The following is an 18,546-nucleotide window of genomic DNA, read 5'->3' on the forward strand; positions in this document are numbered from 1 at the left end:
TCTCCTCCCTAAAGTGTATTTTCAAAAATTACATCTTATTTTTTTATTGCCAAGAAATAGTCGAACCGGTCTATATCCAGGCTGTCCCTGAAGGATTTTGATGTTTTACGAACAGCGACAACGGCCACAGTCATGAAAAATAAAAATGACTTGACCCAAGCGTTTTAGAAGCAGTTTGTTTCCACCTAGTTATCCCCAGCCAGTGTTGCAAGCATAAATTATAGAGCAGTTCCCTGAAAATGCACAGCAAAATATGCCATCGTTCCCACGGATGATCGATATTTACCTTTAGGAAGATTGTTCAAAGGTCACAAGAGAATTATGTTAGGAATTCAGCCACAGTTTGATGGGAGGATAATGGCATCCAGAGAATTTAGAAGTGGTAAGTCTAAGTCACTAAGTCACGCAGACTAAGTCACTCCTTGCCCGCCCCCCCACCCCCACTTGGAACTCACCTGAACTCACCTTATTCTACTCACCAGAATATGTCAGGCACTCAGGAGACAAGTTTGGGCTAGCTAAATTTACTGAGCACTTAAAAATATGGTAGACCCCATGTTAAGGACTTTACATGTGTTCATTTAACCCTCACTTCTTAAGAAATCTATAGTAGTCTTCCTGTTTTATAGGTCAAAATTCTGAAGTGTTACTCTACCCAGGGTCTCAGAGGCTAGTAAGTGGTGGAGCAGGATATAAACCCAGAGGGCTGACTCTAGGGCCCACCCCCTCAGCCTCTGTGCTTTATGGCCTCAATTCGGAGTCATCTGCATACAAATAGTAATTGATATGGGGACTGTATCATTTGTTTCCTTCCCAAATGGGACATTTAGGGGGAGGGTCGCTATTAAAGATTATGCTGGGAAAGCAGACGTAAACCAGAAAAGCAGGGGCAATTAGGAGTGTGTGTTCACCTTACGGATGGATGCCAAGAGCGTGGATGAATCCACCAAAGGAAAGAATGTTGAAGAAAAGAAGAAAGGAGCCAATGAGTGGGCCTTGAGAAAGACCGACATCTGGGGATGGCCAGAGGAAGAGAAACTCACACAGGATACCGGGGGAGGTGAGACAGGAGACCAGGGTGTCAGAGTCTCCGGCAGAGTCGTGGAAGGGAGTCACCATCGGTGCCCCAGCCCCAAGGAGCTAGGAATGCTACAGATGTGATAACGACCGAGAAGTAGTCGCTGAAAGGAGCAACAAGGAAATCGCTGGGGATTTACTGACAAACGTTTCGCTTTGGTGGAGTTGGAAGCCAAAATCAAGTAAAAGGAGGAGTGAGTGGGAGGCGAGGACCCAGACACAGCCAGTTCAAACAACTTTGCAAAAAGTGGCCTTGAAGGGGAAGCAAAAGATAGGACTGTCTTGGAGGTGGAGTCAAAGACGTTTCCTTTCTTTTTTAAAGCAAGAAACTAGAATGTGTTTAAGGTTTAAAGAAAGGAGTCAGCCCCAGGAGATTGCAGGAAACACAGAAAGCATCATTCTCCCCTCTCCGGGGGACCTCCTGGAGCAAAGTGCCTGAGGATGTAGGAGGACCAGCCACCTGAGCTGAGGGATCACCTTAACACCTGAGGAGGTACAGCTCTGCCCCTTTGGGAGGGAGGAACGGGGAGCTGTGGGTTTGAGGGAGGCAACCAGAGCGAGCTGCCTTCTGCTGGCTCAGCATTCTTCCCACAGGGAGGGGTTGCTGTGGGGGGTGTTTAAAGGTGCCTAATGCACGTCGGCACTGGCCTAGACCTCTGATGGACGCTGACCTTGATCTCTTTTCATCTTCACTATTATTGAGTGACATGGGGGATATTACCCCTGTTTGACACCAGAAAAAGACCGTGGCTCAGGGCAGTGGGCAGGCAAGAGCGCACGGCTGTTCAAGGCCAGACGCCACATCTGACTATGTCGTCTCCTCGAAGTGAAAGCCAGGTCACTGCCTTCCAGTATCTTTCATTCCTGTTAGAGGAGTAACAGGTAGGAGTTAGCAAATGTAGGGTTTTTTTGTTGTGGTTGGCCTCACCACGTGGCTTTTGGGATTTTGTAGTTCCCCGAGCAGGGACCGACCCTGCCCTTGGCAGTGAGAGCTTGGAGTCCTAACCACTGGACCGCCAGGGAATTCCCACAAGTGTAGTTTAAATAATGGCTCGAGACCAGAATGTGGAAGTTCGTCATAGGCTGTACATGATTGAAATCATATTTTGTTTATATGAATTGCTTTGATTTTTTTACTTTAGGAGGTCCTTTTGTAAAACACAAGGTTTTTGTTTGTTTGGTTCGTTGGTGGTTTTTTTTTTTTTTTTTGCAGTATGCAGGCCTCTCACTGTTGTGGCCTCTCCCGTTGCAGAGCACAGGCTCCGGACGCGCAGGCCCAGCGGCCATGGCTCACGGACCCAGCCGCTCCGCGGCATGTGGGATCCTCCCGGACCGGGGCACGAACCCACGTCCCCTGCATCGGCAGGCGGACTCTCAACCACTGCGCCACCAGGGCAGCCCTGGTTGGTTTTTTTTTTAATGGGGCTCTTTGGATAAAGGCTCCATAGTTTATCTTTGTTTTTATAGAAGTTACCTGCATATCAAGTATTATGAACCCGCACTTCCTTCATAAAGGATGTCCCCTGCGTTTCTTTGTATAATCCATAAGAAATTTTTATATTGGACTATTACTATGGGGAAAATATGCTGCCTTAAGGATTTTTAAACTTGGTAATTTTCAAATTCTTCAAATGTGTGAAATTCTTCTGTTGATACTTTGTTACAAAAGAATCATAAATTAAGATTGTGGCCTGGTGAGAATGGTACGGATACAAAGGGAATTATGTCCACAGTGATTCCTGCCTCCACAGGAAAACTTGTGGTTACATTAATCTAAATGTTCGAAGATCATTAATCTAAATTCAATTTTCCATTTATACCACATGTTTCTGAGATTTTAGCTGTGGTGTATAAGAACTAACTGAATAACCAAGTGAGATATATAGGCCATATGACGTATGTGTTAGGATGGGGTAGAGAAACCATGAGAGTTGTTGCGGGATGGGAGCCAAACTTGCAGAATGACACCTGTCACAGCCCCAGGTATACACCGTGTTTTCTAAATTTTTACTGAATTAATGGGCTTCAGAGCTGAGGCCTATATTAGTGGTGAGGGGTGTGGGATTAAAATCGGTCTTTCCAATGGCTAATATTTGGAAATCATCTTTCTATTGCTTTATGTATCACGGTATCTCACAGTACTTTCATGCATCTTTAAAAATTTCTCCTAAAACCACTTTTAAAAATAATAGGCCTGCACTATTTTCCCATTTTTGTGTTTACAGAGGAGTAGAACGTTAACTGACTTGCCCCAAAATCGAAAGATTAATCTCTTGAGAATCCCCATCTGCAGAAAAGAGAAGTTTGCTTTCCTAAAAAGAAGTTTGAATCTTTTGCTTTTCTCTTTTCTTTGGAAACTTTACATGATATGCAATTTAATTTTTGACCAGTTCAAATTCCACGTAGAATACTAAACAAATACCGAGAACTGGTAAGCTGTATAGGTGAGTTCACGAAAAATCATTTTCTTATTTGTAACATCTATTCCATTAACGTTTAAGGGGATCTTGGATAGTTCAAACATAGATCTGATCACCAAAAATGCAGTTAGAAGGAAATAAAGTATTTATATTCCTAATACAGTGTTGGATTAAAACGGTTAGTCATATGCAAGAAACTTCTAAACTAGTTAGAAGTACTTCCTGCAACTAATCAGAACAACGTCCTAATTGTTAGTGATTACCTCTGTGATTTAAGACTTCTTTGCAGGGTCTCCACAGTAACTGGCCTCTATATCCTTGCCACTCTTCCTTTGACTAAAGATATTAGGAAAAGAAAAAAACGAACCTAATTTCTACAACACATTGATTAATGAAGAACATGCTATGTGTTTGGTTTGTGATAGTTCTAAAGCAATAGCCAGTGATTTGCAAGTGACGGTTTATGAAGCTATTAAAAAAGCAATTATCCCCAAATGGAAATCTCAGCAAGATGCCTGAACGTAATTTATTATAGTAGTAGCCATTTTTTTTTTTTTTTTTTGCGGTACGCGGGCCTCTCACTGCTGTGGCCTCTCCCGTTGCGGAGCACAGGCTCCGGACGCGCAGGCTCAGCGGCCATGGCTCACGGGCCCAGCCGCTCCGCGGCATGTGGGATCTTCCCGGACCGGGGCACGAACCCGTGTCCCCTGCATCGGCAGGCAGCCTCTCAACCACTGCGCCACCAGGGAAGCCCAGTAGCCATTATTAATGTATATTTCTGTCAGAGCTTTAGCCAAAGCCCAAATTTTACTTTGAAAACAGAAAAACATGGAACTACTTATAATTACGATTTAAGGAATCATCCTAAAACTCTTCTAAAAATCGATTTGAATTTGAGGCTGGAATCACAGATTGCCTTGGATCATCCGCCTGTCTCCTCCCTCCCCTTGGACTCTTCCTACTGGCTTTGATATTTCATTTACATACATCAGTTCTAGCTGTGAGCTCCTTTGATATTTGTATGTGTCCATTTTCTTACCCCTCCTCTTGAGAGAAGAGACTGTCTTTTTATACCTACTCCTTGCACCTAGCACAATATCTAGTTCTCAATGAATTCCTTAATGAATGAATGAATGCATCAGTTGATCTATAAAATAGCTACCAAAACTAATAAGTTTTGCAAATTTGAAGCAAAGAAAAACTCTTAAGCCAAAAAGCTCACTGATCTGACTGTTTTCAAATCCCTTTTTTGTTTCATTTTTATAAATAAAAGCTTTGAAAATGGAACTTACCAACTTTTTTTTTTTTTTCCAGACCAGAGAAGATTCAGCTCTCCAAATTATTCTTCACTCACACCTCTGAAAAAAATCACTTTGATTTTATTAGGTTTTGTTTTTAATGCTTGGCATCTTAGTTTTTAAATGATTTTTTTTCCCACAGTTATAGTCCTGAGGATGTCTGATTTGTTAATTCCGTTGTGACAGGAAGTTTATCAAGAATTTCATGAATTTCCTTTCAGTTTCAGCTTCTAACTGGAATGCTTCTTTCCAGTCATTTCCCCCTCCCTTCTTGCCTACAGTCCAATCTGCGTGTTGCATTGCAGAAGAACAATAAGAAATTCTTAGGCGGGCATTTTTGCCCAGTTTTGGCTCCAAGCCCTTGGAACACCATCTGGGTGGATTAGGTTCACTGGTCAGGATATAGGGCAGCCAGAATTTCTCAAACACTATGAGACTCTGAAATCTGTAGAAGTTTGTTTTGGTTATTGTAAAATCCAGGTCTTTTAATTTTTGTATGTCTCTAGCTTGAGATCAAGGTATGGGATGAGATATATCTATATCCTCACTTGACCCCCCAACCCCCTAAGTACGCATGGACCCCTCTCCCTAGCAGGCAGAGTAAAGGATTACCTGCCTGTGCTTAAAGGCACACTGAAACACTCTTCTCCCATCTTGCCCCCCAATATTTCCCTGACATGAGCCAAGCTTTTGGATTCAGACTCACCTGCAGGGGTTCTGCTCTAGGGGTGTCTCCTACAGGGACAGGCTTTGCCATCAGTAGTTTTAAATCTTAGCTCCATCACATGAAGATCCTTCCCTATAACATGGAAAGAATAAGAACCTTCTCACAAATCAGATAACATTTACAAAGCACTTGGCATCTGGTAGCTGTCCAATAAATGTTAATTTTGCTTTATTCAAAATCTTTCACTTGCTTCTTCTCATTTTATCTTCACAGAACCCTGCTAGACAAACGGCACAAATATTGTAACCCCCTTTTACAGATGATTAACCGGGTGTTCTGAAACTTGCTCAATGAATTATTATTGATTATAATATTTATAATTATATATATAATATATAATAATATATTATATTATATAATTATATTATATATATAATTATAATTACGACTATTAGAAATAGTCATTCATGCTGTTTGTCAGGACATTGTTCTAACCACTTTATATTTAATCTTCAGATCAAATCTCTGAAGTGGGTGCTAAAAGTCCCATTTTACAGATGAGGAAAATTAAGGCAGAGAAAGGCTAAATAAGTTGCCCAGGGATAAAGAACTAGCAAAAAGAAGAGCTGAGATGCAAACCCAGATAGTGTGGCTCTGAAAGCAATGCTCTTCACCAGTATATTTAAGAGCCTCCGTTTTCCACAGCTTTTAAGTAGCGGATTTGACTCACATTGTGAGTTCAGCTCTAGAGACTTCATACTCAGAGAAGGAATGCACTGGGCCGTGTAAACACGGTACCACTGAAGGAGAGAGCGCTGGGTTATCCCATCTGCCAGCCTAGGGGAGGGAACTCCAGTGGAAGGGGATGATGTCCTCTACTCTAGGGCAGGGGTCCACAACACCCAGGCTGTGGACTGGTACAGGTCCGAGGCCTGTTAGGAACCAGACCACACAGCAGGAGATGAGTGACAGGTGAGTGAGCGAAGCTTCATCTGCTGCTCCCCCCCCCCCCCCCCCCCCCCCGTCGCTTCCCATTGCTCGCATTACCGCCTGTGCCATATCCCCAGCCCCGCCCCGTCCATGGAAAAATTGTGTCCATGAAACCGGTCCCTGGTGCCAAAAAAGGTTGGGGACCGCTGCTCTAGGGGACTAGAACAGAATATGACAAGAGTCCAGCCCAGAGAGGGCACATATAGCTGGGGTGGCATGGGAGCCCTGAAAACACTGGGAAAGGTTTTCCCCTTCACTTTGCACTTTGGAGACTTGGGTCTAGGGTAGAGTAATCCTGTTCACAAAGACCCCTGAAAGTCCACCGCACCTGCTCATTCTGTTTTCATGGCACTTAGCACTTTCAACTTTTTATTACAGTAACCAATGAATATATGTGATCTGCTCCTGAAGGGCGAGACCAGGTTTTATTCATTTTTATATGCTCCATGTGGAGCATTTAGTCAGTGCTTAGTGTGAGTTGGATGAATAAATGAATATAAACTAGTGAACATGCCTGAGCCCCAAGGGGATCTGGAGTTTGCTTAATTATGTTTTATTTTGTTGTACCACAATGAGCAAAATCCTAGTTTGAAGCTTTTTATCTGATAGCAAAAACATTTAAATGAAGATTCATGTAAGCCAATATTTTAAACTGTTCTCTTAGTGGAGCACTTTTGTACTCCATCCATCTTCATGTTTTTATTTTTTTACTCATACCCATTTAAAACCACAAATAGTATAGCTTTAAAAAACCAGATGTGTAATTTACACCTATTAAAATGTTTACTAATGCATGAGAGCCTGCGAATAGCAAGCCACAGCAGATTTTAACAGCTTCTGTGTAAGTGTGTGAAGTGGATGTCATGTTCCTCCCCATGTGAGATTTGCCAGTAGTATTTTAGTGTGTTTCCACCTTTTATTCATTAGTGGATATGGCTGCAAATGGCAGCTTGAAATAAACTCGATCTGAAGTTCTGAAGACAAGTTTCACAACTTCTGACGTTTTATTCAGTGTAACTGGGGAAGAAAAATCTTTTCCTCTACACTTTTAGGTTCAGTGTCTGGGGCCCTGTGAATAAAACTAACAAAAGATAGATTAACAGGAGAAAAGGCATACAATTTTTGTTAATATGTATGTGCATAAAAGTTCACAGAAAAGGAATGAAACTCAAAGAAGCGGTGAAACTTGGACTTATACACTATTGGGGTTTTTTTTTTGTTTTTTTGTTATGCGGGCCTCTCACTGCTGTGGCCTCTCCCGTTGCGGAGCACAGGCTCCGGACACGCAGGCTCAGCGGCCACGGCTCACGGGCCCAGCCGCTCCGCGGCACGTGGGATCTTCCCAGACCGGGGCACGAACCGGTGTCCCCTGCATCGGCAGGCAGACTCTCAACCACTGCGCCACCAGGGAAGCCCGGGCTTCTATACCATTTTAACAAAGAACAAAGGGTATGAGTTTCAAGGGATGATAAATTGTGGGGAAGGGATTTATGGGGGTACTAATGGAAAATAAGGGCTCTTTTAGTAAGGTTTGTTTATGCAGACTCATCTCGGGGTTGACAATTCACTGTCTTCTTTCTTGGCTCTTCCCTCCTTGCTGGGGGAAGGGGCACCTTCCTCAAAAGGAAATTTATGCCCTGCTTTTAGGTTCATAGTGGGAGGGCGGAGAACTCTTCCTGTATCTATTGATTCTCAGTGGCCTTTAGCTAAAATATTTCTTATGCCAAAGCATATTTGGGGTTGGCATATTCTGATCTCCTTCAAATGAAACACTAAGAATATTACAGCTGAAACACACGTGAATTATTTCCAATTTTATTTATTTCTTACAAGTCCCATCAATAAGAAAGTTGCTCGCTTGTAAAAGAAATGTGTTTTTAATAATACCTGGCATATGTGCTCTTCCTTTCTGCGGCCTGTTGCATTTCATTAAATTCCTTTTAAGTTATTAAAATTGATTTAAGACTATATAAAGTATATTTACAAAAAGGGGAGGGGGAGGCAAGTCACCCATAATCCTACTGTCCTATTAAAAACTGGTTTTTGCCTATTTTCTTTCAGTGTGATCTATGCATATCTATTTTATACCATTTCAGGGAAATGGGGCACACATATGGTAACTTCCTCAACTTAACAGTATACATCACACTCTCCATGTTCTTGCTTGATATAATCCTCAGTATTTAACAGCTGCAAAATTTGCCTAACCATTCTCCAGTTGTCAGACTTCTGGGCGGCCTCCAGGCCGGTGGTGGGGTATCTTGTGGTGGTTGTACCTCCAGCCCGGGAGGGCAGGGCCCCCACCCCCCGGCCAGGTAGAACCTGGGTTTCCTGGGTGTTCAGAGTTACGTCTCAGGCAGAAACTGCGTGCAGGCCAACAGGGCTTCTAGCTCCAGGCTCCCTTCCTTCCGGGCTGACGATAGCGGAGCCCCGCCCCTGCAGGTGCCCCAGGCTAAAGTTCCATCCCCGTCCCCGGGCCCTCCCAAACCGTCCTGCCCGAGGTGGACCCTTCCCATATGCTCTCTCCTTCTGTCCTAGCCATCCGCAGAGCCACCGAGTGAAAGGAAGGAGCTAGGCGGCGCGTCCCGGGCGTCATGGTCCACCTGCTCGCCTCCGAAGTACGGCAGCTACTTCACAACAAGTTCGTAGTCATCCTGGGGGACTCGGTCCAGAGGGCCGTGTACAAGGACCTGGTGCTCCTGCTGCAGAAGGACTGCCTGCTCACACTCAGCCAGCTCAAGGCCAAGGGAGAGTACAGCTTCGAGCAGGACGAGCTGGTGCAGGGGGGCAAGCAGGGCCGCATGCATAACGGCACCCACTACCGCGAGGTGCGCCAGTTCTGCTCCGGCCAGCACCTGGTGCGCTTCTACTTCCTGACGCGCGTGTACTCCGACTACCTGGAAGCCATCCTGGAGGAGCTGCATTCGGGTGAGCACGACCCGGACCTGGTCATCATGAACTCCTGCCTCTGGGACCTCACCAGGTACGGGGAGGACTCCTGGCCGAACTACCTGCAGAACCTGGAGAGCCTGTTTGGGCGCCTGCGCCAGGTGCTGCCCGAGTCGTGCCTCCTGGTTTGGAACACGGCCATGCCCGTGGGCAACAACATCAATAGCGGCTTCCTCCCGCCCGAGCTCCGACCCGCGGCCTCCACACTGAAAACCAACGTGATTGAGGCCAACTTCTACAGCTCTGTCGAGGCCCAAAAGCACGGCTTCGATGTGCTGGACTTGCACTTCCACTTCCGCCGCCACACAGGGAAGTACCTGCAGCCCGACGGGGTGCACTGGAACGAGCGAGCGCACCGGCATCTCTCCCAGCTTCTGCTGGCCCACGTGGCCGACGCCTGGGGGGTGGAGCTGCCCCAGCGTGACCCAGTGGGCAAGTGCATCAAGGATGGCCCCGCGAGGGGAGGACTTGGCCGGAGACTTGAGAGGCAGCTCCCGGCCTGCAGAGATCAACCGGCCTTCCCTCCTCCGCACCGACCCTTGCCTCTGCCTGGGTGCTGCCCCCTGCTCCCCACGCCATCTCCCCGCCCACCCCAGTTCCCACTCCTGCCCCCAAAACCCCGTCCCATCCCCCTTCAGCAGGTGACACCCCCGTTCCTTGTCTGTCCCCAAGATGCCGATTTTTCTTCAGACCGTCCTTTCCAATCGGATCAGTTCTCCTTGAACCATTTCCATTCAGATATTCTCCCATCTACCCAGACAGAATTTGCCTTCGATGGTGACTTTATGTTTAGTCCCCAGCCGCCTAGGCCCCCCTTCCCCCAACCCTGTTATCAGCAGCGGGCCCCTGTGGTCCATAGGGGTTTTCCGCGGTATTGTCCCCGTGGCCCCTACTTGCCCTGGAGAGGGCGGCCCAGAAATTCCAAGAGAAGGGCCCCAGCCTATAGAGAGCCAAGGCCTCAATAGACTGACTTGGGTGCCTTCCTCCTCATGCACATGGACTGGACAGATCGTCCGACTCTCCCCAGACAGACTGACCTTGTTAACTGAAGCCTTTGGTCCATTGCTGTTATCAATAATGGCAGGGAAGGGCAGTCTGACCTATTCTTGCTGGCTGTCGCCTCTCACTGCACCCTGCACTCTGCGAGGGGGAACCCAGGCATCATTCCTGCCTCCCCACTGCCTATTCTCTTTGTCTTTTTGTAAATATAAAATTGAAATTAACAAGTTGTTTCATAAAAGTCGTTGTGGGTTTTGCGAGTCTGTATTTAATGGTGCCTCTCCCTTCCATTGAACACTTAGCTTCATAAGAGCAGGGACAGTATCTGCTGTAGAGTTACGGCCCCTTGATAAACTACTCAACATGGAATTTCTCTAAAGGGTTTCCATAAAATGGATCTGATTCCTTACAAATAAATAAAAGAACTTTAACTTTTTGTGGTGATATTTTCCAGAGATTCTCGAAGAATCATGGAATTTTAGAACTGAGAAAACTAAAAACATAAAATTTAACTAACATTTACAGACAGGGAATCTGAGGTCAAGAGGTGAGTGACTTGTTCTAGGTCACACAGAAAAATCACTCCTCCACTAGTCTTTCACAGTTTATACTAGTATCAGTTTATATTAACTTTCAGACTTGATTTATACTTCAACAAACCAAGAAGGGAAGTTTACCAAACATGGTCTTTCTATGGAAGTGATGATGAAAAGCCCTTATAGCTCCATAACCAGAGGTTTATTGGTTATGTAAACTAGAGTGAATGGCATGCTTATGACCTTATGATTTCTTTAATAGTCTTGAGTTTGGGGCTTGAGAAAATTAAGTTGTGACAATGTGAATCATCATAGAGTAAAACTAGGAGTTGGAAGGGACCACCCAGTGCACAAATCCCTTCCTTGTAAATTGGACAGGTGGACCCCACCATCTCTTCTCTGTTTCGTAAGAATGTTAACATCATTGAGATTGTTTAAATGTTAGGCCCTTTGTCACACTAGACTGGTGAAATGTTAATGCCTAGATAAAACAGTCAAAATAAGGCATGACTAAAATTGTCCAGATAACAGCGTTTTTCATTGAATTGATTTGACTGTTTTACAGGTCCTCAATTGGACCATCCCTAACTTTGGCAATGAGGGTAAGGAAATGTTATTCCGCAAAAATGGAATCCATGAAATCACAAGACATGGATGAGATCAGCTATTTACAGAAGAAATACGCGGAAACCTTTAATCCACTAAAACACCGTAAGAAAATAGGGCCTTTATCTTACTTATCTTTGGGTCTGAAACCCTAGCACAATGTCTGGAACTTAGTAAGTACTGAATAATATTTCTTGAATGAATCAGTGAGTGAATGATGAGGTAGAGTATGTGTTCCTGGTGAGACTACATGAGATGAGGTAAACTGACATTTAATCTTTGTGGTCCATTGGAGGGAATCTTACCAAAATAGGGTCACGATGATCTTTGAGGACTCTAGAAAGGTAGTGCCTATAAGTCAAAATTTGCCAGAATGTCCCAACATAATCAGGAGAGGGACCCGCCTGACCAGTGTAAATGTTCTCATCCCATGGAGATGAGTGCAGCGGGCTATGAGATTTGGTAACATTAGGCATCAGGATGAGCCCGTTGCCATCATTCTGGCTTTACAGTTCCCAAGCAAGATCAAGCAACATTTAGCTGCGGATCTAAGTTAAGTTGACCCATTTAGTATTTCTACTTCCATGAATAAGCCAATTAATTGATGTCTTGTGGTTTATATCTCTCTCTTGGGAGTTAAGTTAGTATGTATTCGTCCTCCTTAATCTGATCATGCCTAACGAACCAAGGAGAATGAGTTCTTAGACATACAGCGCTGAGCACCGGACACTGACTCGATGATGAATCCACTATGTTATGGATTAAGTGGCACTGATCCCTTAACAGTCCTGTTTCTCTTAGCCGTTTCAGAGTACGGGTAAACCCAGATAATCTTCTTCCCACGTGTATTCATTTCCTATGGCTGCTGTAACAAATACTACAAACACGGTGGCTTAAAACAACACGTATTTATTCTCTTACAGTTCTGGAGCTCCAAAGTCCAAATCCATTAGCCCAGAGTAAAATCCTTACTATGTCTTATGCTGTCCTACATGATCAGGCTTCTGCTTGTCCCTGCAGTGTTATCTTTTGGAACTCTCTTCGTTGTTCTTTACATGTTCAACCCCGCAGGACTCCTTTCTATTTTTACAAGATGTCAAACTGTTGTATAACTTGGGTCTATGCACTTGTTATTCCCTTTGCCTGGAATGTTCAACATCCTCTACTCCCCAGTTCTTTGGATCTCTGGCTCTTCATCCTTCCCCCCACACCTTCCAAGTCATCTCCTAAGTGGCCTTCCATGACCATCTGAGAGTGCTGTTAGGATCATAACACACTCTTTATCTCCTTTGTGTTGCTCCCCACTCAGTGGCGTCAATGGCTGCTCGTTTGTTAGCTTCTCCAGGAGTCTTGCTTGCTGTTGAATTCCCAATGCCTATTAGCAGGGTGCCTGGCAAAGAAGGTGTTCAAGCATGTTTACTTTAGTTAAATGTTCAAGAATACAATTACTTCACATTCTATCCTTAAGTAAGAATGCAACTTACATCAGAATTGAGCTGTATTTGTTTACTTTTCTTTCCAAACTGTCTACAGAACTCTCCTATAACTTTACCTCAGTCATTCTGGGAAGCTAACGCCCCCCTGGACCTCCCCACCCCCACTGGGAGTTAGAGCCTGAGGGCACCTTCAATGGCCTTCCTGTTAACTTCCTACATATCCTGACCTTATCTTCCAGCCTAGAGCTTTCTTCTGTGCCCATTTTTTTTTTTTTTTTTTTTTTTGCTATTGTCTTCTTGTTCCTTAAGTCAAGAAACCTAGCAATGCAATCAAGCTATTGTCTGGTAAAAAAGAGCCAAAATTATTCAACCTTTATGAGAGAAATTATTGTTCTATTGTTAAGACTCAGAATTCAGGGTTCATTTGGCCTATTCTTTCCAGACTCAAGAAATGACAGCTTTTTTATATTTGATTCTTGTCTGCAGTTTTCTGGGAAAAAAAAAAAAAAGGAAAATTAATGATTAAATTAACATCTGTGCAGCATATTTCTCACAAGATTCTATAATAAGATATACTATGTTATACCAAAAGCCAAAACTTTAAAGCTGTAACTTTTTTGTTGTTGTTGTTAGTACAAGCAAAGCAAGGCCCAACATTTGAAAACAAATGGAAACTTACATCCTCCCACAGGATCAGAATCAGCCCCATCCCTGGTCAGCCACAGAGCTCTTGTTGGTTCCCATGCGCCCACCTCCAGCTTCCCACTCCCAACCCCTCCCCCTCATCTGCATTGCATAACAGCCAGGGACAATTTTCATTTTAAATTCTGGAGTTGTATGTAGCAGCAGCTCCATCTCTGGAGCTTTCAGTTTCACGAATTCCGCAAAGGTAAGTTGTTTTGAAAACGTAGATCATGTCAGAGAAAGGATTTACCATTGTTTTCAGCTACCGTATGTCTGTTGCTATAAACTAGAAACAGTATTCATTGTCACAACTTTAAGAAAAGCCTTTATCACTGCATGCTTAATTTATAGATATAATTCTTCATGAGACTTTACCCATTAATCTTTAAAGAAACATGTTCTAAAACATGTCCCTTTAAGCCATAATCTTTACTCCTCATGCATTCTGTGGGCAAGGATGCTTACAAAAGGGTTCACTCTACAGTCACCCCACGTGGAAACTCACAATGGCTTTTAACGCATTAGAGGCTCTGAGAAGTCCTGTATGAAATAAACTTGATTCAATGTATTTAACCTAGTATTTCCAAGATTTATTTAACCACAGACCACTTTCATATGTAGCATCTTTTAAAAGCAGGTTTGGGGAAATATTATGCTAGAGAAGGCCAGATAAAATAGTTGGGCTAAGTGAAGAGAAAAGGTTTGTTGGTGACACTTTATATATGAAGCCCTTTTTAAATGGAGCATTATAATAATCTGTGCCCAAATATGGGCTAAAATTGATCAGATAAACCTGGGACAAGTCCGAGATTAGCTAGTTAATCAAAGTGGGATGAAATGTACAAGGAATGGTTGCCTTCTTCTTCCCCCAAGATGGGGGAGGCATCAGGACAGCCTTCCTTGACAACAAGCATTGGGGCGGGTCTACTCCAGCCTGCAGAGTATGGCGTGGAGTGGAGGTATCCCACCCCAGGTATTTGATGCCCAGCACAGGGTCACAGAACATCCTAAGACACATCCCAGTGGAGCATGGTAATGGGAAGTGGAGAATAAACAATATTCTGAAACTGAGCAGAGATAGTCATTCAACACAGCCCCCTCTGCCTATGGACTGAAAGTTTGTGTCCCCCACCACCCCAAATCATATGTTGAAACCCTATCCCACCATAGGATGGTATTAGGAGGTGAGGCTTTGGGGAGATAATTAGGATTTGATGAGGGCATGAGGATGGATCCCTCACGAGTGGGATTAGTACACTTGTAAGTTTCACAAGAGCGCTTGCTTCCTCTCTCTGCTCCTTGCCGTGTGAGGACACAACAAGAAGTTGGAAAAAGAGGGACCTCGCCAGAATCCAGCCATGCTGACACCCTGATCTCAGACATCCAGGATCCAGCACTGCGAGAAATAAATTTCTATTGTTCAGAAGCCACTCAGTCCACAGTACAGTAGACTCCCTTATCCACAGTTTCGCTTTCCACAGTTTCAGTTACCTGTGGTCAATTGTGGTCCAAAAATATTACATGGAAAATTCCGGAAATAAACAAGTCATAAATTTTAAGTTGTGCACCACTCTGAGTAATGTAATGAAGTCTTTCACCCACCTACCCCCACTCCACCCGACCCAGGATGTGAATCGTCCACTTGTCCAGTGGATCCCACCCATTGGTCACTTAGTAGAGGTCTGGATTATCAGATCAACTGTTACTCTGTCACAGTGCTTGTGTTCAAGCATCTTTTATTTTACTTAATAATGACCCAAAGCACAAAAGTAACTATGCTGGCAATTTGGATGTTCTCTTAGTGTGCCTAATTTATAAATTAAACTCCATCATAGGTATGTATGTGTAGGGAAAATCATAGTATCTATAGGGTTCAGTAATATCCAAAATTTTGGGTATCCACTGAGGGTCTTGGAACACATCACCTGCAGACAGGGGCGAACTACTGGACTTGATACAGCAGCCGAAATAAGACAGATGTTCAGTCCCCAAAATGTTTTTGACGCCTATTCAGATTGGGATCCACTAAAGAATCACACATTGCGTTGCTTATTATGTCTCTGGATTTCTTTTCATCTAGAAGAGAACCCAAAGCACTCCCTTCGTTTTTTCATGGCATTGACTCATTGAAAACATTTGTCCTGCAGAATGTTCCACTTTCTGAGCTTGTCTAATGATTTCTTCATAATGTCATTTAACTTTTACTTTATCCCCTGTGTCTCCCATAAAGTGAATGATAGATCCAAAGGTTGGGTTTAGAGGCAAGTTAAATGTTTTTGGTAGAACACGTCACAGACAAGGCAGTGAGCTTCAACTGTACCACAGGAGAGGGCATATAAGCTGGTTCCCATTATTCTATGCTGAGATTGATCACCAAGTAAAGAGTGACAGTTGAAGTCCTAAACTTCAAAGTTATGTTTTCCTACTTGCAACCAGCAAGTGTCTTGTGGGTGGTACATTGGTACCAAGTCAATATTCCAGTTCCTCATCAATCTTTCACTTAATGGTTTTAACACACATTGATGATTCTTGCTTGAAACAGAGATTTCATTAGGGGTGGAAAAATGGTGATTTTCTGATTTTACCACTGTTTGCACATTTCTTAGCTTGGCATTCTTTTGTAAAGGAGAGATTTTATTCATCTACGGGAGTTGTTTGCTTACTCTGAGATACACTTCCTACAGAAAAGCCTGGTCACCATGAGATATGGTAATGGATACAGGTGGACTCTATTCTCAGACTCCCTCATCCATTCTGCCCCCCATCAATCATCTAGGGCTCTACTGACACAGACCCAGACACAGGGAGAAAGGCATAACACTGATCATCTGAAATGTGTTTCTAGACAGAAGCCAGGTATTTGAAACAACCCTATAAAGAGCATAAAGAGCCCCAATATTAACACTGGGAAATAAGCTCGGAGCTAGAACGATACCAAAGATATAGACCAGATGGAGATGAACTTGCAAACAGTGGACAAATTGTCCTGATTTTGCAGATGGGAAGGAATCAAAGTCTGGGGATTAGCTTAGACTCTATAAAATCTACCCAGTGGGTTAGTTAATAAATGGACAATAAAGTGGAAAAACTCCTTTGCATATCAAGTGATCTTCGTTTTGGTATTATATCTTCCTTAATTGACCAATAAATAAATGATTACACAACAGAGTGAGGGTATTTATGTGTCTATGTCAATTTGCAAATGATATACTAGTCTCTAATTAGTTTATTGACAAATACATATTTGTTAACTCAATAAAAATATTTATTAGGCAATACATTAAATTTTCATGGCTAGAGATAAAATTTAGATTAGAAAGCATATTATATATTCAAGGAAATTATTATATATTCAAGGTTATTCAAGGAAATTACTACTGGGTGAATTAACTTAAGAATGCTTTACTAAGTAATTCCTTAATACCATGTTCTCACTTTTCCACTGGAATACCTCTAATGGTGGAGGAGGCTGAACCTTTATCTACAGGAGGTCTCCCTGCAGCAGTGTAGCCCCCAAATTAAATTTATTTCATGCCTCATATTAAAATATTAATGGATAGAATCTAAAAAAAATGATACAAATGAACTTATTTACAAAACAGAAATAGACTCACAGACATAGAAAACAAACTTATGGTTACCAAAGGGGAAAGAGGGTGGGTAGATAAATTAGGAGTTTGGGATTAACAGATTCACACTACTATAAATAAAATAGAAAAAAACAACAAGGACCTACTGTATAGCACAGGGACTTATATTCAGTATCTTGTAATAACCTATCATGGAAAAGAATCTGAAGAGGAATATATATATATCAGTTAGAACGAACAGGAGATGTCAGAGCATTGAGGCCGAAGTTGACTCTGAAAGTTACCGTGAAGTTCCAGAGCCAGACCGGAAATGCAGATGAGATTACCAAGGTAAGCCAAAACAGCAGCACTAGAAAAAAGTAAACTTAACCTTGAACAATTTCTCAATGAAGATAAAAGCTAGGAGAAGATATGATGGAGGTGGAGTCCTTTGAAAAATGTCCATTAGAATTATGTTCAGTTCTTTGCTTTAATAAAGTTACCCTTGTATGAAAATTAAAAAATATATATATATATGTATACACACACACACATATATATATATATATTCAGGGTTAATATATATTATATTGCTCAGGGTTAATATCAATATATATATATAACTGAATCACTTTGCTGTACACCTGAAACTAACATAACATTGTAAATCAACTATACTTCAATAAAAATTTAAAAATTAAATATTAATTGAAATTCTATGTTCACCTCTGTACAGTTTAATTTAAAAAATAATGCTCTTCAAAACTGGGTAGTATCAGTGCTACAAGAATACAGTGGAATTTAGGGTCGTAATTTGTAAAATTAGGATGGTAGCATCCTACCTCATAGGTAGCATCCTACCTCATAGGATGATTATGGAGGGACATCAACCAAGTTAATGTTTATAAAGCCTTACAGCTGCGACTGGCACATACTTAGCACTATGAAAATATTTGTTAGATAAAATTAAAGATTTGTTCCAAGTTCATCCTACTGTTCTAGCTACCACTGTATAATCACCTTCAGGGTATGAGTAACCTAGTTTGGTGTATTTTTCTTTTTACTTTAGTTATTTATTTTTAACTGAAGAATAGTTGATTTACAATGTTGTGTTAGTTTCTGGTGTACAGCAAAGTGATTCAGTTACATATATATATATATATATACTTTTCTTCAGATTCTTTTCCCTAATAGGTTATTACAAAATATTGAGTATAGTTCCCGAGTGTGTTTTTAATATTGAAAGACGTAAGTATGGTTGGAGTAGGATAAATAGGAGAATGTGGTTATTTATTTGGGCTAAGATAGAAAAGGG

General features: G+C 42.6%; 1 protein-coding gene across 1 annotated transcript; it reads left to right on the forward strand.

Annotated features, from left to right (window-relative positions):
- Positions 1 to 9,031: 9,031 nt before the first annotated feature.
- Positions 9,032 to 10,366, forward strand: PCED1B (PC-esterase domain containing 1B; the record flags this gene model as incomplete). Its single annotated transcript, XM_082849792.1, has 1 exon — positions 9,032 to 10,366. Exon 1 carries the CDS (start codon positions 9,047 to 9,049, stop codon positions 10,364 to 10,366), a length of 1,320 nt encoding a protein of 439 aa, XP_082705918.1. The 5' UTR covers positions 9,032 to 9,046.
- Positions 10,367 to 18,546: the final 8,180 nt, after the last annotated feature.

Source organism: Leucopleurus acutus (assembly GCF_964270905.1).
Source record: "Leucopleurus acutus genome assembly, chromosome: 11".
NCBI classification, from domain to species: domain Eukaryota; kingdom Metazoa; phylum Chordata; class Mammalia; order Artiodactyla; family Delphinidae; genus Leucopleurus; species Leucopleurus acutus.